General features: G+C 47.7%; 1 protein-coding gene across 1 annotated transcript in view; it reads right to left on the minus strand.

Moving 5' to 3' along the window:
* Positions 1–7,722: 7,722 nt before the first annotated feature.
* The window catches only part of PTGIS (prostaglandin I2 synthase), a 35,001-nt gene continuing 22,532 nt past the window's right edge, over positions 7,723–20,191 (minus strand). The window contains exons 7-10 of the mRNA XM_072944370.1: positions 16,062–16,230; positions 14,943–15,124; positions 13,620–13,771; positions 7,723–11,095 (exon numbers count right to left, since the gene is read on the minus strand). Of these exons, the coding sequence (XP_072800471.1) occupies positions 10,951–11,095; positions 13,620–13,771; positions 14,943–15,124; positions 16,062–16,230 (648 nt within the window). The 3' untranslated portion in view covers positions 7,723–10,950. The remainder of the gene's footprint in view (positions 11,096–13,619; positions 13,772–14,942; positions 15,125–16,061; positions 16,231–20,191) is intronic.

Below are 20,191 nucleotides of genomic sequence, written 5' to 3' on the forward strand. Positions count from 1 at the left end.
ACCAGGCGGTAAAGGGGGTGGGGAGGGATAAATTGGGAATTCGAAAATTGCACTTCTTGGAGAGTGATGGAAACGTTAACTGTCTTGATTGTGGTAGTGGTTTCATTGTTGTACACATCTATCAAAATTCATCAAACTGTAGCTCTAAAATACGTGCAGTTTACTGTACAGAAACCATACCACAATAAAGGTGTTAAAAATAAAATAAAATAAAGAATTCTCCAGCCCTGAATGTCAATAGTGCCAAGGTTAGGAAACCTTCGATTAATTTAATAGAAGGCAAAAGTATTTCCCAGTCTGGAAATGCTACCCTCTCAACCAGTAATTAGTGAGCATCTACTATGTGCCAACTATTATTCGGAACACTGAAGACACAGTGAGAATAAAGCAGGCGGTCCTTATACTCATGGACTTATATTCTGGAGGGGGAATGCAGTTAATAAACAAACAAATAAATAAACCAGATAATTTAATTGTGATAAATGCTGTGAAGAAAAGTAAGCAAGAAGAAGTGATAGACCATGACTGAGAAAGGCATCAGCAAGTTTAGATAGAGTGATCAAGCAGGGAAGCCTTCCTGGAGGAGGTGACATATCTAAGATGAGAAACCGAGGACAGGAGAAGACAACCGTGTGACATTCTGAGGAAGGAAGTACAGGCAGGGGAAGTAGAAGGGGCCAAAGCCCTCAGGTAGAAATGAACTTGGGAAGGGAGGTTAGAGCAGTGGATGGAACCAGGCCAGGCAGAGTCTTGTTGGGATTTTATTCTCAAGGTTAAGGAATGAGTTTGAGGTTTTTCTTAATAATGATGGGAAGCCATGGTAGAATTTTAAGCCAAGAAGTCCCATGTGCATGTGGGAATGGCTGGACAATTTCACAGCCACAGGGCTCTGAGAGGGGAGAGTCTTACCCCAGCCCGAGGCTAGTGCTAGATATTCCATGTCATTCAGATTCGTCATTCCAGGTGACTCAATTTTTGCAAAGTTCGGGCTCTGGCTCCAGATTCAGATAAAGAACTTCTGTGTACACCTGGATCTTAGAAGTGCAGCCAAATCTCTGTAACTTTTTAGCAACAGCTCTGTCGTTACTAGTTGTTAATTCTTATTTACTCAGTGCAAAGAATTCAGTGCAAACTTACTCAGGAAGTCAGTATTGCCTAGTGGCTCAGAGAGTGAGTTCTGGAGTCAGAATGACTGGTACCATTACTTGCAGAATGACCTTAGGCAAGTGGTTTAACCTCTTTGAGACTCGATTTTTCTCTGTGTAAAACAAGAATGTAAACTATTATGAGGAATTTACACAAAGCACTAACTCATTATTAGCTCTCATTAGCTGATGGATTGTAGGTTACCCAAGGGCAGGAGGTGGTCTCTCTTGCTCATCTGGAGTAACAGAACACGTAACTAACAGGGGCTTAAAGAATAAGGATATTTAGTTATCTCACACAAAAATTCAGAAAGAGGGTGGTGTGAGAGCTGATGCAGCAGCTCAACTGTGTTATTAAGGACCCAGGTTTTGTTTTCCCCTCGCCCCCGCCTTCTTCAATATATTGGCTCTTTGTCTCAAGCTTGTTGCCTCCTAGTCACAAAATGGCTGCCACCACTCCCAGCGTCAGTCTCTCTAAAACCATATTCAAAGGCAGAAAGAAGGAGATGGCTGAGGTGCCCAAAAATAATTCTCCTTTTATGCTTTTTTCCACCCACTGCCAAGTTCCATACCATGGGTCACATGGCTGCTCCTATACCCATCACTGCCAAAGGAAATATGATTCGCCCCAGAGGGCTAGGCCAAGTACTGCCCTTACAAAATTGAAGTTTATTTAACAAGGAAGAAGTGAAGATTAAAGTTGGGTAGGCAACCAACAGTGTCTGACACATTGTTCCCATGGTGCCCAGCAAAATGCCAGGTACAGAGTTACTGCTCAATAAATAGTTGTTGAATGAATAAATAAATCCTCTTATATGAGGGGATATTAAGAAATTTATGAATAACACCTTTGACTCCAGGAGTATCCAATCCTATTGGTGGGGATGTGAGCAAGATATATAAGAAATAAAATTGGCAAAGAGTTCTCTTACAGCCCCTCTTTCTGACTCCAATCTTTTCATGAGGAGACCCCCTGAGATGATTCACAGTTTCAAGTCAGCTAAACTGATATTTGTATATACCTTTTTAAAAGAAATGGCTAGTATGTAAGCAGTGTTCAGTCCTCTGGGCAATCCCCTACGCCAAACAGCAGGGGTCATGAGCTGGTTATCTGCAGAATTTTGTTGTGTGGGTCGTTACAGTTTTTGTTTGTTTTTTAGTTTGAATCAATCTTTAAACGTCAGAGGAGTTTACATGAAAATCTGGATTTCTGGCTTCTCTTGAAAAATTAGAGGAGCTGATTAACACTGGCCCACTTTCCTATGTAACATGGTAATTACAGCTGGCACAGAGTAGTGGCTGGTCTTAAGTCACAGCTGCCCCTATTAGGCAGGATATGCTCTCTACTTTGCTACAGTTTCCACTTCTCCCTAATGTTCTTCATTCAAGTCACTTTTCTCATTTATGTTACTTGCCTGGCCTTGATATAAATTTAAGTCCATGTTTTTTGCATACAAAGGCCAGGGAAGTTCAAAGAAATTGTCTTGCCATTCTGTTTTCCCAGGCTCTGCATAGTGCCCAATTTAGAATTTTTATTTTCTGGATGAAAAGACTATAAATTATTTGAAAGCATCTGGGCTTCATTTCTTGGAATTTCCCACCATCATAAACAGAGAGATTATCTAGAAATAAAGCCAATAGAAGGTAATATAGATCCCTGAGACTGAGATTCTGAATCCTGACAACATCATCAGAGCTTCTGGATCCAGCCATGCCTGAAGGCAGTGCCTTTGGATTTTCCACTTCTGTGAGCTAAAGCCAGACTTAGTTGTGATTTTGTCATTTGTGTCACAAAGAGCCAAACTGATACGATTTTCTCTCCACTAACCAGAAGTTTACCATCTCCTTATAATGTCCTTATAGGAAACAGTGAAAAAAGAGTACTAAAACTTGGAATAATCTATAGAGAAGGAGCTCTGCATTAAGACTTCAAGTATAACCACCTCATTTTACAGATGGGAAAACTAAAATGCTCATCAAGAGGAACAGCATCTCAATGGTCAACCAGAGAGTGGGCAGCTGAGTACCGGACCCAGGTCATAAACATCTTCTGCTCAGGCCCGCTGGGCAGACTTCCCACTGAGAGGTGTTGAGAATTTTCCCCGAGGCTGAATGAGGTCAAGTCAGCCTAATTCATCCATCTAAATATAAGTGAATCCCCCTCTAAGCTGGGCTGGCAAGAGACATGTTCGTCTGAAGTCAGATTTTTTTTTCCTTGCACTCCATAATCCCAGCTATCACTTATTTCTAATCCCACTGAGTGTTCTAGTCAGATTTCCCGGCACTTCTGGGCACTGAGCAAGACTAATTAACCCCCTCTCCCTCTGCCCATGGACCCTTGGGAAGGAATAACTGTTTTATGAGGGTGGTTATGGGGTTACCCAAAGGCTCAAGGGAAGTAATTGACATCTGAGCGGACATCACTCAGGACAATTGCTCTATGTTGTGGCCTTGCCCAGATAAAGTTCCAGCAGCCTCAGGGATTTTTGCAGCAGCTTGGACTCCAGTCTTCTTGCCTGTTTCTCTTTTGTCCCAGTAATAATAATAAAACCCAATAATAATAATCATAATCATGTTAACTGGGGTTAATGATAGACTCTACCTCCCAGGGTTGCTGGGGAGACTAATGAGATAATGCATGTGACAAGCTTAGCAGCATATGTAACACTAGCAAGTACACACTAATATAACATTAGTAACAATACTAACAACCACAGTAATAGCAGCTCACATTGATTAAGCACTTACTGTATACCAAGCACTGTACTGACTACTTTGCATGTGTCTGACATCATTTAGAATTCTTCCTAGCTTTCTCATCCTTGGTCTCAATATTCTAACATAAAGAAGATCTATTAGCTGCTGGATGATCCTTGAGTGATCAGGTGTTTGAGTCTAGTGCCTGTTCTGTGCTAGCCTGATACCTTTATCAAGCCCTTGGTTTCCTGGCTCAGGTTCCTGGTATGTGGGTGAGTGGGTTCCTTGGCTTTCTGTCCAATCCAAACATTTATCCATTCATCTTTTCATCTTTTGCTCATCAATCCAACCACTCATTCATCCATCCACATACTCAGTTACCAAACTATCTACACACCCATTTATCTACCCACTCACCCATCAGTCCATGCACTCAGTCACTCATCCATCTTTCTTTCCATTCATTCACATATTCTACCCATTATCCATCTTTCCACCCACTCATTCACCCACCTACCATTTATCCATCCATCTACCTATCCAGTCATCTGTCTTTCCACCCACCTGTCTGTCCATTCATTTATTCATCCAACCATATACCCAATCACTTACCCACTTACTCACTCATTTATTGATCGGTCTACTGACCCATACATCTATCTACCTACTTATTCATCCCTTCACCCACTCATGCAGCCTAAATATTCATGCATCCACCCACCACTCACCCAGCCACCCAGCCACAATCTACCCACTTACTCAGCCATCCCCACCCATCTACCACCTAACATTTGTAGTGTTTACTGCACATAACACTCTGTGCTAAGCCCTGCTATGGTCTCTTGGGACCCCTGCCTGGGAGGAAAGGTGGACTCCACACGAGGGTCCCCCACAGAGGGAGATAGGTAAACCTGTATGTGGTCCACTGAGCCCCTTCATGGCCTGGACTTGGCCAAAGCCATTGACTCCCAGGGTCTGTGGCCAAACAGTGATTAAATACAGGATGAGGATGGACTGAGACATGGGCTTCCAGTAGAGCAATTAGAGGTAAACTAATATCTGTTCCCCACAGAGGAGCCTGAGGACTCCAAGATGCGAGAGAAAAGGAACAAGTCAGCAATAGGAGGAAAGCAAAGCCACAGAGATCATAAGCTAATTAACCTATTCTCCTAAGATAGTATTTCATTAAAACCCAGCCCTCCTGCCCTTTAAGGACTGATGTCTCTCCTACCTCACCTCCATTGCCCTTTTCCACTCTGTCCTGATATCATCTGCCTCCTCTCTGATCTCCCTTCCCCAATTTTAAACTTCCTTGAACCCGACCTCCCCACCTGCAACCAGGATTGACCTTTAAAGGCACAAGTCTGATCATGTCACTCCCCGGCTTATAATCCTTTATGACTCCTCATTATCCAGGATAAAGGATAAACTCTCCCAAGATGAGAAAAAAGCCATTCATTCACTTATTAGCACATATTTCCTGAGAACCTACTGGGTGCTGAGCTTAGGATGCATGCTGGGAATGCAGCAGTGTTGAAACCAACCTGCCCTCCTGGAGCTCACATTTAAACAGGAGACATAAACACAGACATTTAAAAATAATCTAATATTAATATTCATTATGAAGGAAATAAGTGAAAATGTGAGAGTAAGAACAGTGGGGAAAAGGGAAGAGGGTATAGCTCAAGTGGTAGAGTGCATGCCTAGCATGCACAAGGTCCTGGGTTCAATCCCTGATACCTCCTCTAGAAACAAATAAATAAACCTAAAAAACCAAAAAAGAATAGTGGGGAAAATAATGAAGTGACTTCAGCTTAAGAACTCCCTGAGAGAGTGATGATGCAGATGAGTCTTAGAGTGATCACCAAACCATAAAGGTAGAAGGGAGAGCAGAAGCAAAGGTCCTGGGGCAGGAGGGAAGGTTGAAGGAGATGGAAGATGGCAGGTATGGCCAGGGTGGAGTGTGTGAGAGCAAGAGTGGGCTGAGAAGGAGTAGGAGAGAAAAACAGAGGAGGAGAGAAAAACCATGTAGGCAAGGGTTGTCTCCAGGTGTTTGGATTTCATGGCAAGAGCACTGATGGCTTTTAAGCAAGGAAGTATCTGATCTGATTTTTACTTTCAGGATGTAAAAGGCTGTTTTTGAGGCTCTGGAGGCTCAGTTTCTGTCTGCTATGCTCAGAGCCTCTGAACTTAAGCACAATACCTAACAGGCACCCTCCCTCATACCTTTTAGTAGTCACTCTATTTCTCCCCATCCCTCTGCCCCTTAACTCCTAGAAATCACTAACCTACTTTCTAACATTATTGATTTGCCTGTTCTAGACTTTTCACATAAACGGAATCATACAATATGTAGCTTTTTGTGACTGGCTTTTTTCGCCTAGTATATGTTTTCAGGATTCATCTATATTGTACCATATATCAGTACTTCATTCTTTTTGGTTGACAAATAGTATTCCATTGTGTGAATATACCATGTTGTGTTTATCTACTCATCAGTTAGTTGATAGACACTTGGGTTGTTTCCTCTTTGGGGCCATTTAATATCGACTCTTTGAGTGGTTGTATTAATTCTGATCTGGAACCTACCTTTCTGTGTTAGGAGTATTCAAATATCCTTTTGTAGATGGACCATGGAAGTAAATGACAAATGTATTCCTTAATGTCTTAACCTGGCAAAATAAAACTCTGCAGTCTTTCTGTTGACTTTTATGGTATAGGAGTCTGAAAGGTCAAAGTCCTGGAGTTACAGACCTCTGATATAAAGTCAATGGCTCAGGGAAGCCAAATGTTGTCCCTCTGGCCTTGCATGTGGCTCAGATCATGACTGGTAAACAGGAGAAGTATAATGTAGCACTTCTCAAGCTGAGATACAGTGCCCCTCCAGGGGCATGTACTGGTCTCCTGGAGAGAAAGACTACATCTCCCAGCCTCCTGTGCAGTAAGGAGTGTCATATAATTAAATTGTGACCAGTAGGAGAGAAGCAGTAGATTTTTTTCTTCTTTGCTTCTCTCTTCTTACTGCTGGCTGGAATGTGGACAAAATGGCTGGAGCTCAAGCAGCCATACTGGACCCTGAGGTGGAAAGCACTGGCTACAGATGCTGGAAGGACCAAAAGGAAGAGGTCTGCTGACTGTGGAGGTGCCACACCACCTCTGGTCTCATGTATCTGCATGAGAGAGAAAGAAATGGCTGCTGTGTTGAATGTAAACATTTTAATGTGTAAAATGTTGCTGTGTTACGCTCACAGTCAAATCCAATCCCACCAAATACGCTTCCATGGGCCCCCCACAGATGACGAAACTGATGTGAGGGACATTTGCCTCAGGACATTATTTTCACTCAAAGATTTGAGAGAAAAAAAACCAATTTACACTTTGCAATTTTTCCTAAAGCTAATTCATTTCTCCTCTTCTTTTTTGTACTAGAACACATGCATACATTTGCATGGACAGAGAACATTCAGTGAATTTTTAAGAGACTTTCTCTGCTTGCCTTACTTTGGGTTGTGAGCCTCGTCCCCAAGGTCCTCGATGGGCATCCAGTCCCTCCTCTGCCATCAGGAGGATTGTTGATAGAAAGATTCTGAACACAGTCTCAGGAGGCAGAGAGACTTGCACTTGAGCCCTGTGACTACTACTTATTAACCACGCATTCCTGGACCAGCTACTTCACTCTCTGACCCTCAGTTTCTTCCTCTGTAAAAGTGGAGACAACAATATATGACTTGGAGGGTGGCTGGAGGACTGACTTGGTTCTGTCTATGAAAGGCCCTGTCCCAGAGCCAGGCACACGGTAGGTGCTCTGTGGTCCCTTCCTAGGTGCTAACCTCACCATTCTGGACACAGCCGACTCAATCCGAATCACACTCGGAGGCAGTTCCACAAACAAGGATGATTTAATATATTTCAGCACATTTCCACTCAACAATTTATGAAAATAGAACTCTTTATTAAAATAGCAAGGCGGAACAATCACTGCTACTCACAAAACACTGTCTTTAAAAAAAAACCAATAAACATCCAAATCAATGGCACTGGGCAAGACAGTTCAACTCTCAGAGCCTGTTTCTCCACCTGGAGAATGGGCAGGTAGGACGTCACCAGCTCATTGTGGGCGGGACCCACTGATGGGAGGAGATGATCCTGGATGGCCCTTGCACCACGTGTAATGCACACCCAAGAGGTGGGCAGCTTACTCCTCTTCCTGCCCCTTCCACCCGAGATTGTCAAGGATAAAGTCTCAGGGTGGTGCTGGAGTGGCTTTAACACAACTGAAACACTTGTTTCATTTTGTATCAGAGAAGAGACAGATCTCAGGCTCTGAGCCTTGGTGACTCCGCATGGAGGACCCCTCCCCAGCAGATTTATTTTTCACAGTCACCTTCTATTTTTGGCAGCAAGTGATACATGTTGTCAGTTACCGGCAGTGGAAAAAGTTCCCTTTTTAAACATATTTAAGTTGAAAAAGAGTCTGTTTAAAGGAAAATGTCTGATAAACAACAATACAAAATACAGCAAAAAATAATAATCATGACAATGGTAAAGAAACACTGCATTAGATCAACCTATGAGGACTTCTAATGTATGTTCTGCAATTTTGTGATTCTAAAGCAGGTATGAAGAAATACAATGGTGTCTGGGTACCTTCCTCTAAGTAACCAGATCCAAGGGGCTAACCCACTCATCTCTCCCTCTTTCTCTATAGCTTATATTTTTTAAAAGGGGAAAAAAGAAAAGAAAATTAATAAAGATTAAAACAAGGGTGGGTTTAAAGCTTCTCCCAAACTATACTTCAATATCTCCAGTACGAACTGGAGCTGCCTGGTGGGAGAATCGTCTCTTCCTTACGATTGTGGCTCCAAGGAAGTGCCACCTTTAAAAAGAACAGGCCCTTTTCTGAACATCAGTGAGACTGTAGTCTCAGTGACAAAGCAGCTCTGATTTGGGAGGGGAAGTCAGAGGGCTTTTCCCCAGCACATCAGGGTAGCAGCCACGCACAAGAGATCTTCCTGGAGCTATTTCTGCTGGCCTCCTTCCTTCCCTTCCAAGCCAGGATGAGGCAGCTGAGGGTTGCCATGGAAACCAGCTCTGTCCTCCCACAGGAGGCTGCCAGCCCTGATTTCCTGCAGAGTTAAGAAGCAGGCAGCAGCGGGGGTCACCCAGGCGTGAAGATGGGTTTCCCTGGGGATATCCTGCCTCCTGCCAATCATAGCATCTGTCTGGGAATCCTGGGGCCACCTGAAGGCTGAAGGCCAGGGAAGCCCCCAAGCCCCCGTGCTACTCCAAGAAGAGACAAGCCCCTGGAACATTCAGAGATCTCAGGTCCTCTCTCCTCCCTCCAGCCAAAGCTACATGGTCCCGGCTATGTGTGTGTATGTGTGTCTACGTCTCATGAGATGCATCCATTTATAGGTGCCTCTGGCTCTGTCGGCTCCCTGACACTGAGCAGAACGGCCCCTCCACCACCTCCTTGAGCCCATGGAGCACAGAGCTGCCCATCTAGCATTTGCGACTGACAGTAAGTCTGTTTGCAGAATTCTAAGTTTACAAGCTGTGTGACCCTAGGCAAGTCACTTCACCTCTCTGAGCCCATTTCCTCATCTATAAATCCTCTCTTCACAGAGGTAATATGACAAAGTAGAAATACTGTGTCTACTGTTCCTGTCACAGGCATTTAGAGGGTCCTCAATGAACAGGACGTAATATTAGTAATACTTAGCATCATATAAAGGTTTCCAGGTAATTTTTCTTTTGATCTGTTTTTTTTTTCCCCGTAAAACAGATGCAAGGGCAAGTTTTCATCATTGATCTTTTTGATCAAGGTGGGGTACACTTAGGATAGGATCCATTGGTCTGAGGATCAATTAGCAGGTTCCCACCACCTCCTACAATATCACCTCTAACAGTGGGAACAGGGTTCTCAAACATGAGTGCCTTTGGGGGAACAGGAGGTACCATGAATGGAGAAGCAGATCAAGTAAAGGTCCCGGTGAACCAGAGCGCACTGCCCCGGATGAGGGAGGCAGCTGCTACTCAGCCCTGGTCCACGGTTGTCCTTGGGAGTATGGGCCCAGTGTGGACAGATCTTTCCAGTTTTCAAGAGAAGCTGGACATTTTGAATCAACTTTCCCAAAGGTGATAAGAGAACACTGACATAATTTTTGTAAGTGTAGGCCACACAGAACAGGTCTGCAGTCTGCAGGGTGTCCACTGCAGGAGCGTCTGGGCTAGAGTGTAGGAAGCCAATACGTCCTCTTTCTGTTTTGGTTTAAACCAGTCCCGGGAGCCCTGGCTGCTTCCTTTCACGGGGGCCATCCCATCTGGACTGTGTCTTGCTAATTCCCTGCTGGAGTCCCAGCACTGGGAAAACCCATCCCCTCTGAAACCCGAAACTCTAGTGCAGAGAAGTCGGCTGCTCAGAGCCCAGCGTCTGGCGGGCGCTCCCGCCCTGAACTGTGGGTGCACCAGCGTCGGGACACCCTCCCGTGTCTTCTCAAGGATCAGTGTGATCAGAGAGACGCAGGAAGTGTCTAGCGAATGGGGCACCTAGGAAAGCAGATCCTAAGGGATTCCTTGGCTTTAGGTAGTTTAATAAGAATTTTGGGACAGAGTTTATTTCAACAGACACCCTGCTAGGCCCTGAATGGCCTTTTCCTGGCCAGCATCTGCTTTGATGGGTTAAGCCCTGAACCACACCATTGTCAGGGGCTTGGACGGCGGCCCCTCGCGGGCTGAGGGCAGAGCAGTGAGGTCTCGTTTTGCCCTGTCTGCCCTCACTTTAGCAGATATCCTGAAGTTGAGAGGAGCAAGGGACGCTGGCAGCAGAAAGAGCCTCATTTTGAAATTAAACCTTTGCAGCAGGTAGTCTGTAGAGCTCTGGGTGTCTTTGTCCCCCTTCTGTCAGCTTCCCTTCTTTCCCCTCCCCCAGACACAGCCTTCCAGGAAAAAAAAAACAAAACCAAAAAAACAACAGGGAAGGAGTAATGGTGGCACTGTTGGGTGTTCAAAGCTCTGCACCCAGGCCCAACACAGGCACAGAAAGTTGGGCGCTGGGCGGTGGGCTGGGTGGAGGCGCGCGCCCGTGGAGCCCCGTCTGTCCCGGAGCTCACGGCCGGATGCGGTAACGGATGGGCACGTCGTGTTCTGGCTGCATCAGCCCAAAGCCGTACCTGCTGAGGTCAAACTCAGGGATCTCCACATCCGGACTGATCAGCTCCAGGTCAAAGTGCAGCAGCACGAGGAACACGAATCTGCAGGGAGACAGCGTTCAAGGTGTGACTTGGGAGGGTTGGGGGGGGTGGTCATCTGGACTCAGGCAGGAAGGCGATGGCTTCCTCCTGAGTCTGAGCCCAGCTCTCACTTCGGGAAAGGTGGGAGAAGGAAGGTGAGAGAGCAGAGCACGAGTGCTTCCTGCTCACCAAAGTCCATGAGCTCCTGGTCCTGGCGGATGGGCTGGGGGCAGAAGTGTCCTGTGTCAGTTCCATGCCAACGCATTTCAGAGCCAGTGCGTGACTCCAGCTTTCTCTGCTGCCTGGCAGCTGTGTGGGCCTCACGTTGAGATGATGAACCAGGAAGGTGGAAAGAGCCCAGCCCCTGAGTCCCTGCTCGGAGGGGAGGAGCCCCCCCCCCAAAACCTACAGCCTGCCTGTGTGGGAGCCAAGCTTTTGTTGGACACGCCAGTGAGACTTGGGGGTTGTCTGCTGCAGCAGCAGAGCCTCGCTTCTCCTGATTAACAAGGACGGTGACCCTTCCTGATTCTTCCACCGTACTCATCCCACCCCTTCTCTGCCTTAGGGCTGACGCTAAACCGTAGCTGTCTTTGTGAGATCAGAAACAGGCACCCCTCCCTCAAGACATCTTACTGTGGGAAAACTGTTAGAATAGACCAACTCCGCGAGAACAGGCAGGCACTCTTTGCTGCCATCTTCCGGAAAGCTGTCCTAACAAGCACACAAACCTGCTGATGATGTAATCGGCGTGCCCGACAAGGTGGTGGCGGCCCCAGCTGATGTTAACTGGTTCCTGCCCACCTGCGATCTTACCACCACCTGTGCTAGTAAAGGTTGGACTGGGTCCTCTACTGCTCTGGGTCCTACCTGCCTCACCGCGACCCAGGTGCCCAATGTGGGACAGAGCACACGGCAGGGGTTCTTTAATTTTACTGAACGAGTGGAAAAGAGGGAAGACGAGGGAAGAAACATCAGCGCCCTGAGAAGGAGAGCTGGGGGCAGACCTGGGCTCCGTCTCTTAAGGGCGTGTGGCCCTTGTGAGGTCTCTTTCCTCCTCGGGGCCTTGGTTTCCCTGTCTGGTCAAAGAGGGTCAAAGAGGTGAGATGTGTCCCTTCCAGCTTTGAAGCTGCAGGATGGTAGAGGATGAGTTTACACGAGGAGGGGTGGTTCTGTACCCACACCTGGATTTGGATCCTGGTACCTCCACTTACCAGGTGCCTGACCTTGACAAATGATTTGACCTCTAGCGTCAGCGACAAACTGACCACCTCGAAGGTTACCATAATGATTAAGTGAGACAAAAAAAACAGCAAACTGGGGGGAGGGCATAGCTCAGAGGTAGAGTGCATGCCCAGCATGCATGGAGTCCTGGGTTCAATCCCCAGTACCTCCATTAAAAAAATAAACCTAATTAGCTCTTCCCTGACCAAAAAAACACAAAAAGAACAACAAATTAACTAATTCATTGACCACTTTATGCCAGACCCTGTGCTAAGCATTTCATATCCATCATCTCTTTTTAATCCCTCCAAAAACTTCATGGAGTAGGAAATGCAGTCGATTCTGCTACCACAGTTGCTTTGAACACATGAATTCATTCCAATGGCATTGATCTACTAGGGTACGAACGAAGCATAATGCAAATTGCACATTTCCTCACGTATCATTTCATCTGCCAGAAACACTAGGAGAATACCAAACCACACTCGGTTGAACCCAGCTGAGCAGGAATTCATAAAACGCACACACCTAAACTCTACCCACCAGCGATCTCAGCTCACGGGGTGGGTGGTGAGCCTCGCCATTCCCTGCAGGCATCCGATCTCAGACACCCCTCCTTCCACACTTCACTGCAGCTCACGGCTCCATCCAACACCCGCTTCCACGGCAAACTTCAGGTCGTTTTCACAGTAAAGTGCCATATTTATTGTACGTGACACTGAGGTGTTTCTATTTATTCCATTTAACACGTGTGAGCCTGTACCACCACATCTTCCTTCCTCGGTGCGTATCTTTTTGTGTGTCACTGATGACGTTTTTGAGTGTGGGGCCCCACCCCCATCTCCTGCACAATCCTGTGCTTTTCGTTGTGTGATTTCCCGTGGTGCAGTGATTTTTAGGAATGCCGGTGAGACACTAGAGCAGAACCAGCTGTCTTATGATCTCCATTTGACTGCTGAGAAAACCGAGGCCAAACGGTTAGTGTAATGTGTCCATTCACCAGCATAATGCCCGCACATTAATAATAGTGGTATTCGTCGTTACAATGATAACTAACTTTTATTAAGTACCTATTGTGAACCAGGCAGTGGGGTAAGTACCCAGAAAGGTCCAATTCATGTGTTCCAACACCCCTAGGATGTCGTCTGATCAGTACCCCTGCTTTACAGTGGAGGAGACAGAGGCACAGAGGTTAACCAGCTGGACAGAAGGACAGGGTGATGTCATAACGTCTGGTTCAATCTGTCTGTGATTAAGGGACCAAGGCTCATGGGCCCAGGGAAGAGAATTTACGAGGCACTCGGCTCCCCTTCCGGGTACTCACTGTTTGATGCTGCTGGTGGCGTATGCCCTGCCCAGGCACTGGTTGTGCCCCGCTCCCCACGGCATGCTGTAGTTCTTCAGTCGCTTCCCATCCTTGTAAAAGTCTTTCTTCTCTGATCCGTCAGGGTTCAGGAATCGGTTGTACTTAAATACCTGAGACAGGAAGGAAGTCCCTTTCTGACACCACCCCCAAAATCAAAACATGCCTGCACGAGGGGGCGGTATAGCTCAGTGATAGAGCACGTGCTTAGCATGCATGAGGTCCTCGGTTCAAAACATGCCTGCACAAAGAAAAATGTGCAAGGATGTTCATCACACTTGCATTTGTAAGAGAGGAAAACAGGAAAGAAGGTGAAGTGCAGTTGATAGGGGACTGGTTAAAAATTACGGCAGCTGTTTACAAGGCTGAGCTTGGTCTGAGCATGCTGACACAGAAGGAACATTTAAGACTGGTTGTTGAGTGAAAAAAGCAAGTTTTGGAATAGCACGTATTGTGTGATCCTGTGCACACACCTGCCTATTCATATGTGCATGAGTGTGTTGTGGATATGTCTGTAAAAGCATGAATATTATCTGAGGGACACACTTCCACCCACTGTTAGGGAACCTGTGGAACTGGAGAGGAAGGGGAACGAAGACAAATCTCCACTTTTAAATATATATGTCTACGTATTTCTGTAAGTATATATTACTCTGCAATTTAAAATAAAATAATTTTTTTAAAAAAGAGAATGCCAGTTTCCTTTGGTTGCATTGTAGAGTGGTGATGTGAAGACTATCTGAGCGCAGGGCTTGTTGTACAGAGGAGGTACTGAATGAACGATGGGGGAAGGATGGTGAATGGACAAGTGGATGGACAGATGGAAGAGTGAGTGGATGCATGGATGGATGGAGGGAGGGAGGGAGGGATGAATGTGTGGCTGGGTGAATGGATAGATGGCTGGGTGGGTGGATGGATGGATGCACAGCACAGAGCCTGGCACACAGGGAGCACTTACATCTGTTGTGAAAGTTTGCACCATGTTGAAGTCCAGAGAGAGGGAAAAGTGTTGAGAAGCTGACATTAGAACACTGTGAAATCAGGAAGAATTGCAAAGCTCTCAGTGTGTGCCTCGTGCTGTTTTGATGTCTTACATGATCACATTTCATCCTCCTGACAACCCAGCAAGGTAGGTGTTCTTATAACGACCACTTCACAGGTGAGGAAACAGAGGCACAGAGAGGTGAAGAAATCTGGGCAAGGTCACACAGCAAAGAGCAGAAGTGGGCTGCCACTCAGATCCAGCACTGACTTTGCCCCCATGATCTCTGGTATGACTTTTACCTCTGGGTCTGTGTAGATTTCCGGGTCCTTCTGGGGACTCAGGAAGGGGAAGAGGAGGAGGCGGTCACCACGTCGCAGGGAGAATTCCCGCCCATCTGCCATGGGCAAGGCCAGGTCCACCACGACCTCGCGGGTGATGAAGGGTGCAGCGGTGAGCCTGAGGCTCTCACTCAGCACGCTGTCTGCACGGGGCAGGGGCAGGGGAGAGTCAGCCACTGGAATGCCACCTCCAGCCCTCACTTTACAGAGGCAGGTGGGGAGGCTCGGAGAGGGTGTATGAATTGTCCACCACCACAAAGGCAGGCCAAAGCAGGCCAAGTGATGAGATGTGACTGCCATGCTCTTCAGAAACCTTGGACATGAGGGTTTGGATCTCACCCTAAAAGAAGCTGTGAGGGATGGTGGGAGCCAGGGAGATGTCAGGGAAGGCTAGGGAGAGAGCAGGGCCACAAATATTGGCTGTGTCTGCCTGCCCAGCATAAGTTCCCCTTCTGGAAACAGTTCCCTGGTTTTCTTCTGGGGACCACCCCCTCTCCCACTCTGAGCGGTTAAGCTGTTGATTCCACACTCAACACCTTGGATTGGGCTGTGACTGGCTGATGACAGCATCCCAACCGTCTGAACCCCATGATGGGTTCAAGATGGGTAATGACCCAAAAAGAGCCAATTGGACACAGTCCTGGGACTCTGGGTAGGGACACTGCAGAGAAGCACACCTTCACAGGGCCAGGAACAGGTCAGCCCAGAGCCAACCCAGTGGAAAACGGGGCTGAGGATGGAGAGAGACTGAGATCTGATGGTCTTGTTAAACTACTTAGATCCACCTGTGCCTGAAGCCAGTCCCTCTGGACTTTCTCGTTACCTGCCCCCAAACAAAGTCCCTTTTCTGCTTCATCCCATTTAATTTAGGCTTTCTACCACTTGCAACCAAAAATCTCCCACTGAAATCATGAGCCTTGGATAGTGGAGACCAGGGCATGGAGATGCCAGGTCTACGAAGACAGGAGGACTCTAGGTCAGACTGATGGACCTTGGACGACGGGAGCCCATGTTGGGGGGCGGGGCTTTGGGGCCCACGATGACCCAGTCTTTGGGAACGTCTCAGAGGGTGTGTCTCACCAAGTACAGGCATGCTGTCCAAAACCTTCTGTGGGAGGGCAGTCATCTGTGACATGGGCGGCTCCGCTCGAGAGAGGACAGGCTCGAGCTCCGCACGGACGGCAGCCAGGGCCTCGGGATTCTTGAGGAGGAAGAGCAGGAGCCAGAAGGCAGCAGGCCCCATGTTCCCCTGCAGTGAGGAGGAGCCCCCAGCACACCATCAGGAGGGCGAAGCTGGGGTGAGAGCTGACGGGTCTGTGCCATGCACACAGGCCTGGGCTCCCAGCCCTGCTTGACCCCTGTCTCTTCAGCCTCAGGACGCGGCCCAAACACGCTTTGTGGCTTTGGTGTAGCCCAATGCCTACCTCAAGGCCATTCTTGGCATCCCTGACCTTGAGCAAAATCACTGATCTGAGGTCACACAGGTCATCTCCAAAGCTAATCAGTGCAAATACTGGTAATAGGAACAAAGCTTCTCAATTAAGGCTACTGTTAACATCTCAGGGTGAGTCCTTGGTTCCAATTCCCCACCCTTCCCCGTATCCGTGCATGTTACCATGTGACTCCACACCTCCTCCCATTAAAGGGGCAGAGTGTATTTGCTCAGCCCCTTAGAGTTGGGCTCAGCCATGTGACATGCTTTGGCCAATAGAATGAGGCAGAATTGACTGACCAGCAGTTCTAAGTCTAGGTCTTAAGAGACCTTGTGTGTGTCCACTTGCCCGGCAGCCGGCTGGTCCCAAGAGGAGGATGAGAAGCACACGGAGCAGAGCTGAGCTGTCCAGCTGAGCCCAGTCTAGACCAGCTGATTCCCAGCAGAGCCTCCGACAGGTGAGTTAAAGAAATGCTCATCGGGGTACGCCACTGAGTTTTTGTGGTTGTTCGTTATGCAACAATAGCAAATGGATACGACATGTGAATGTTGGCTTTCAAATATCTGAGTGTTGTGTACGTATATAGCAAAGCAGCAAGGGTCAGTGATGCCTGTGATGTAAAACGTCCCAGTTGTTAAGTAATCAGAAAAATGGATAAAATTTCTTGCTCTAAGACTTCAACCTTGGCTGAGTATTTTAAGACTGCGATTCAGCATGTGGCTAAAATGTGTGTGGGGTGTCCTTAAGTGAACTCTAGACATGGGTGGAATACCAATTAACCTCCATTTGGAGGAAGATTTTTGTCTACCATAAATGACTATCCTAGCCAATCTTAATAATGGAATATTAAGTAGTCATTAAATGTCATGTTTACCCAGAAATTCTACTGCAGACATAACTGCACATGGACCAAAGGGCATTTGCACAAGGATATTTACGGCAGTGCTGATGTAGCAGCAAAAGACTGGAAGCAACCTCAATGCCTATCAATAGGAGATCAGTAGATAAATGATGATCCGTCCACAGGATAATGACACTGGACGCTGTTAAAAAGGAGCTGACTCTGATAGGGGACTGTAGCCAAGACAGGGGCTTCACTGTGCTGCTATTGTGTCTATGTTTAAAGAGGGATATATATGAAGAAACACAGACCATCTCTAGAAGGAAACTCGAGAACCTGGAAGCTGAGGTTGCCGCTGGGACAGAAGCTGAGAGGGGGAGAGGCGGTAAATAAATGCACCAAAGCATCAATGGTGGTGAAATAGATTTTCTTTCTTTCTTTAGCTGCCATGAATTCAGCACGAAGGAGGTGCCAGGTTCCCTTGTCCAATCCTCCCATCAAGCAAGCACCGTTAGCACACCTTTTACTAAAAAGGAAAACTAAGCACTCCCTAGTCCCTCCCCACTGCCCAGCAGATAGTGGGGGCTCAGTGGCGTTTGTCCAGTGAACTGTGTCTCTTTGGGCTGTGGGCCTCCGAGGCAGCCTGGGAGGTGGGCTGGCAGAGCCCTGAACCAGGATCAGAACCAGGCAGACCTGGGTTCACCTGCCCACGTCCTGTGCCTCTGGACAAGCCACTCCCCCTTCTGGGTCTCAGAACCTCCCTCTTGGTAAAATGAGGATAAAAACATGCTCACACATGGGGCAGCCTCAGGGAATACAAGCGAGCCCCAGAGGCTGAGCACAGAGCAGGTACTCAAAGCTGGTCCCCTCCTTCCACCAGCCCTCCCCTAGGGGTTTCAGAACAGATGGGGGCCTTGGACTCTCGCTGAGACTTCCTCCAGCACCTCAGGGCTGCCTGAGACAAAGCAAGGTCACTTGCTGTCCATCACTTAAATAGCCAGGGACATGTAGGTGATAAATAATTCAGCTTTGGGCTAACTCCATGCCAAGGCCATTTCTTCTTGCCCGGATGGTCAGATTGGGGCCACCGCTCACTAACTGGAAAGCAGGAGTGGAACACGAGGCTGCTCAGTTAACTCTGCTTCCAGGGAGAAGCTGTGGCAAATTAGGGAGGTGACAAAGACAGCCTTCCACCCATCTGCACAGATGTGAGTGTGCATGTCTGTGTGTGTGCATGACCACACAACCGTAAGAGATCTTTAATCCACTACCCTGGAAACTGTGTTCTCCCGTGAGGCCCTGCCTCAGTTTACCCAGGATGACATTTCCGGTCTAATCTTATTCCCTCCCGCCGCAAAGTCCACCAGCCAGCAGCGCCTGTGTTCTACTTTTCTGTGAATGGCAGCAGGTGACCTTCAGGGGGCGCTCACTGTGACCAGACTCCGCGCTCAGCGACTCTCGTGCGCCACCTTGTGGACCTCGCACCACACTGTCAGTCAATGGGAGTTGGGGACACCTGCACAATCTTCCGCCTTTGGGTAACAGCACCCATTTTCCTTGGGGAGAACTACCTCCACTTCACTATAAGTCCGTGTGGATCGTCTGGGACTGAACCACCCCCTCCAGACCTCAGGTGTTGCCATGGGACCCAGCCTGGGTCACTCAGTCAGTGATGGACTTAGAGGGAACAAGTTACCTGGGCTGGGCCAATGGGTATCAGACTTGGGGCTTGTGCTAGAATTTACAGGACAGAGGCGCCCTCCTCCACGGGGACTGCCAAATAGCCAGGAGCCGCAGGTGGCCCTCACTGCCACCATCTGGGAGAGCCCACCTGAGGCTCGAGGAATGGAGAGCTGAGGGGTGGGACAATACAGATTACATTTCTTGTCATTGTTTATGATTAAATTTTTTTCTAAGGAAATTAAAAATACCCTTAGTGCAAAGTGGAATCCTGGACTGGATCCTGGAAGAGAAAAGGGACGTTAGTGGAAAAACTGGGGAAATCTGAATAAAGTAGAAACTTAATTAATAGTAATGCACCAATGCTGGTTTCTTAGTTTCCCCAAATGTACTGGAAGAGGTTAACACTGGGGCAAGCTGGGTGAAGGGTATTTGGAAACTGTATTATCTCTGCAACTCTTTTGTAATCTAAAATTATCTCCAAATAAAACCACTGAAGGGGAAAACCCAGTTCTCTGTACAGCTATTATTCTTACTGCCTCCTTTTTTCAGATGGTGAAACTGAAGCCCAGAGAAGTGAAGTGACTTGTTCAAGGTCACAGGACTGGTCGGCAGTGGAGCTGGGATTCCACCCAAGCCTGTCTGACTTGGAACACTGCTTCTGCTCTCCACCCTCAGGTCACAGTGCCACCATGATCACTATTCCAGCTGACCATCTGCAGACCTGGCGCCCCTGCAGCTCCCACAGTCCCCACCCCCCGCCACTCAAGACCACCGAGGAGTTCCTGGGGCCACGGCTGCGGAGGCCAAGCCAGACGTGGGGAAGGAACAGAAGAAGGGGACTTGACGGATGGGGCCGTGGGAGCTGACTGTGTCCACAGTTCACGGTGTCAATTCCAGCATCACTGTGGTCTGCAGAGCCACCCGCTGCCTGACAGCTCAGAGCTGGGAGGGCAGCCAGGACCATGATGGGCCTTCCACGGCAGCCTCAGGGAGCTCTCCTCCCTCGCTAAGTATTCGTCAAGTATGTTTTCTGAGCTCTGGTTATCTACTGAACACAGTTACAGGATTTTACATGCATCATTTCCTTTCATCCTCACCATAGCGTCACCGAAGCCCTGCTGTCTCTATTTCACAGATGGGTAAACTGAAGCACTGAGAAGTTAAGGGACTGACTTGCTAGGAATTGGCAAAGTCAGGATTCAAGTTTAAGCAGGTTGGTCACACAGCCAGTCCCCTAAACCACTGGGCTACAC

Source organism: Vicugna pacos, chromosome 19 (assembly GCF_048564905.1).
Source record: "Vicugna pacos chromosome 19, VicPac4, whole genome shotgun sequence".
NCBI classification, from domain to species: domain Eukaryota; kingdom Metazoa; phylum Chordata; class Mammalia; order Artiodactyla; family Camelidae; genus Vicugna; species Vicugna pacos.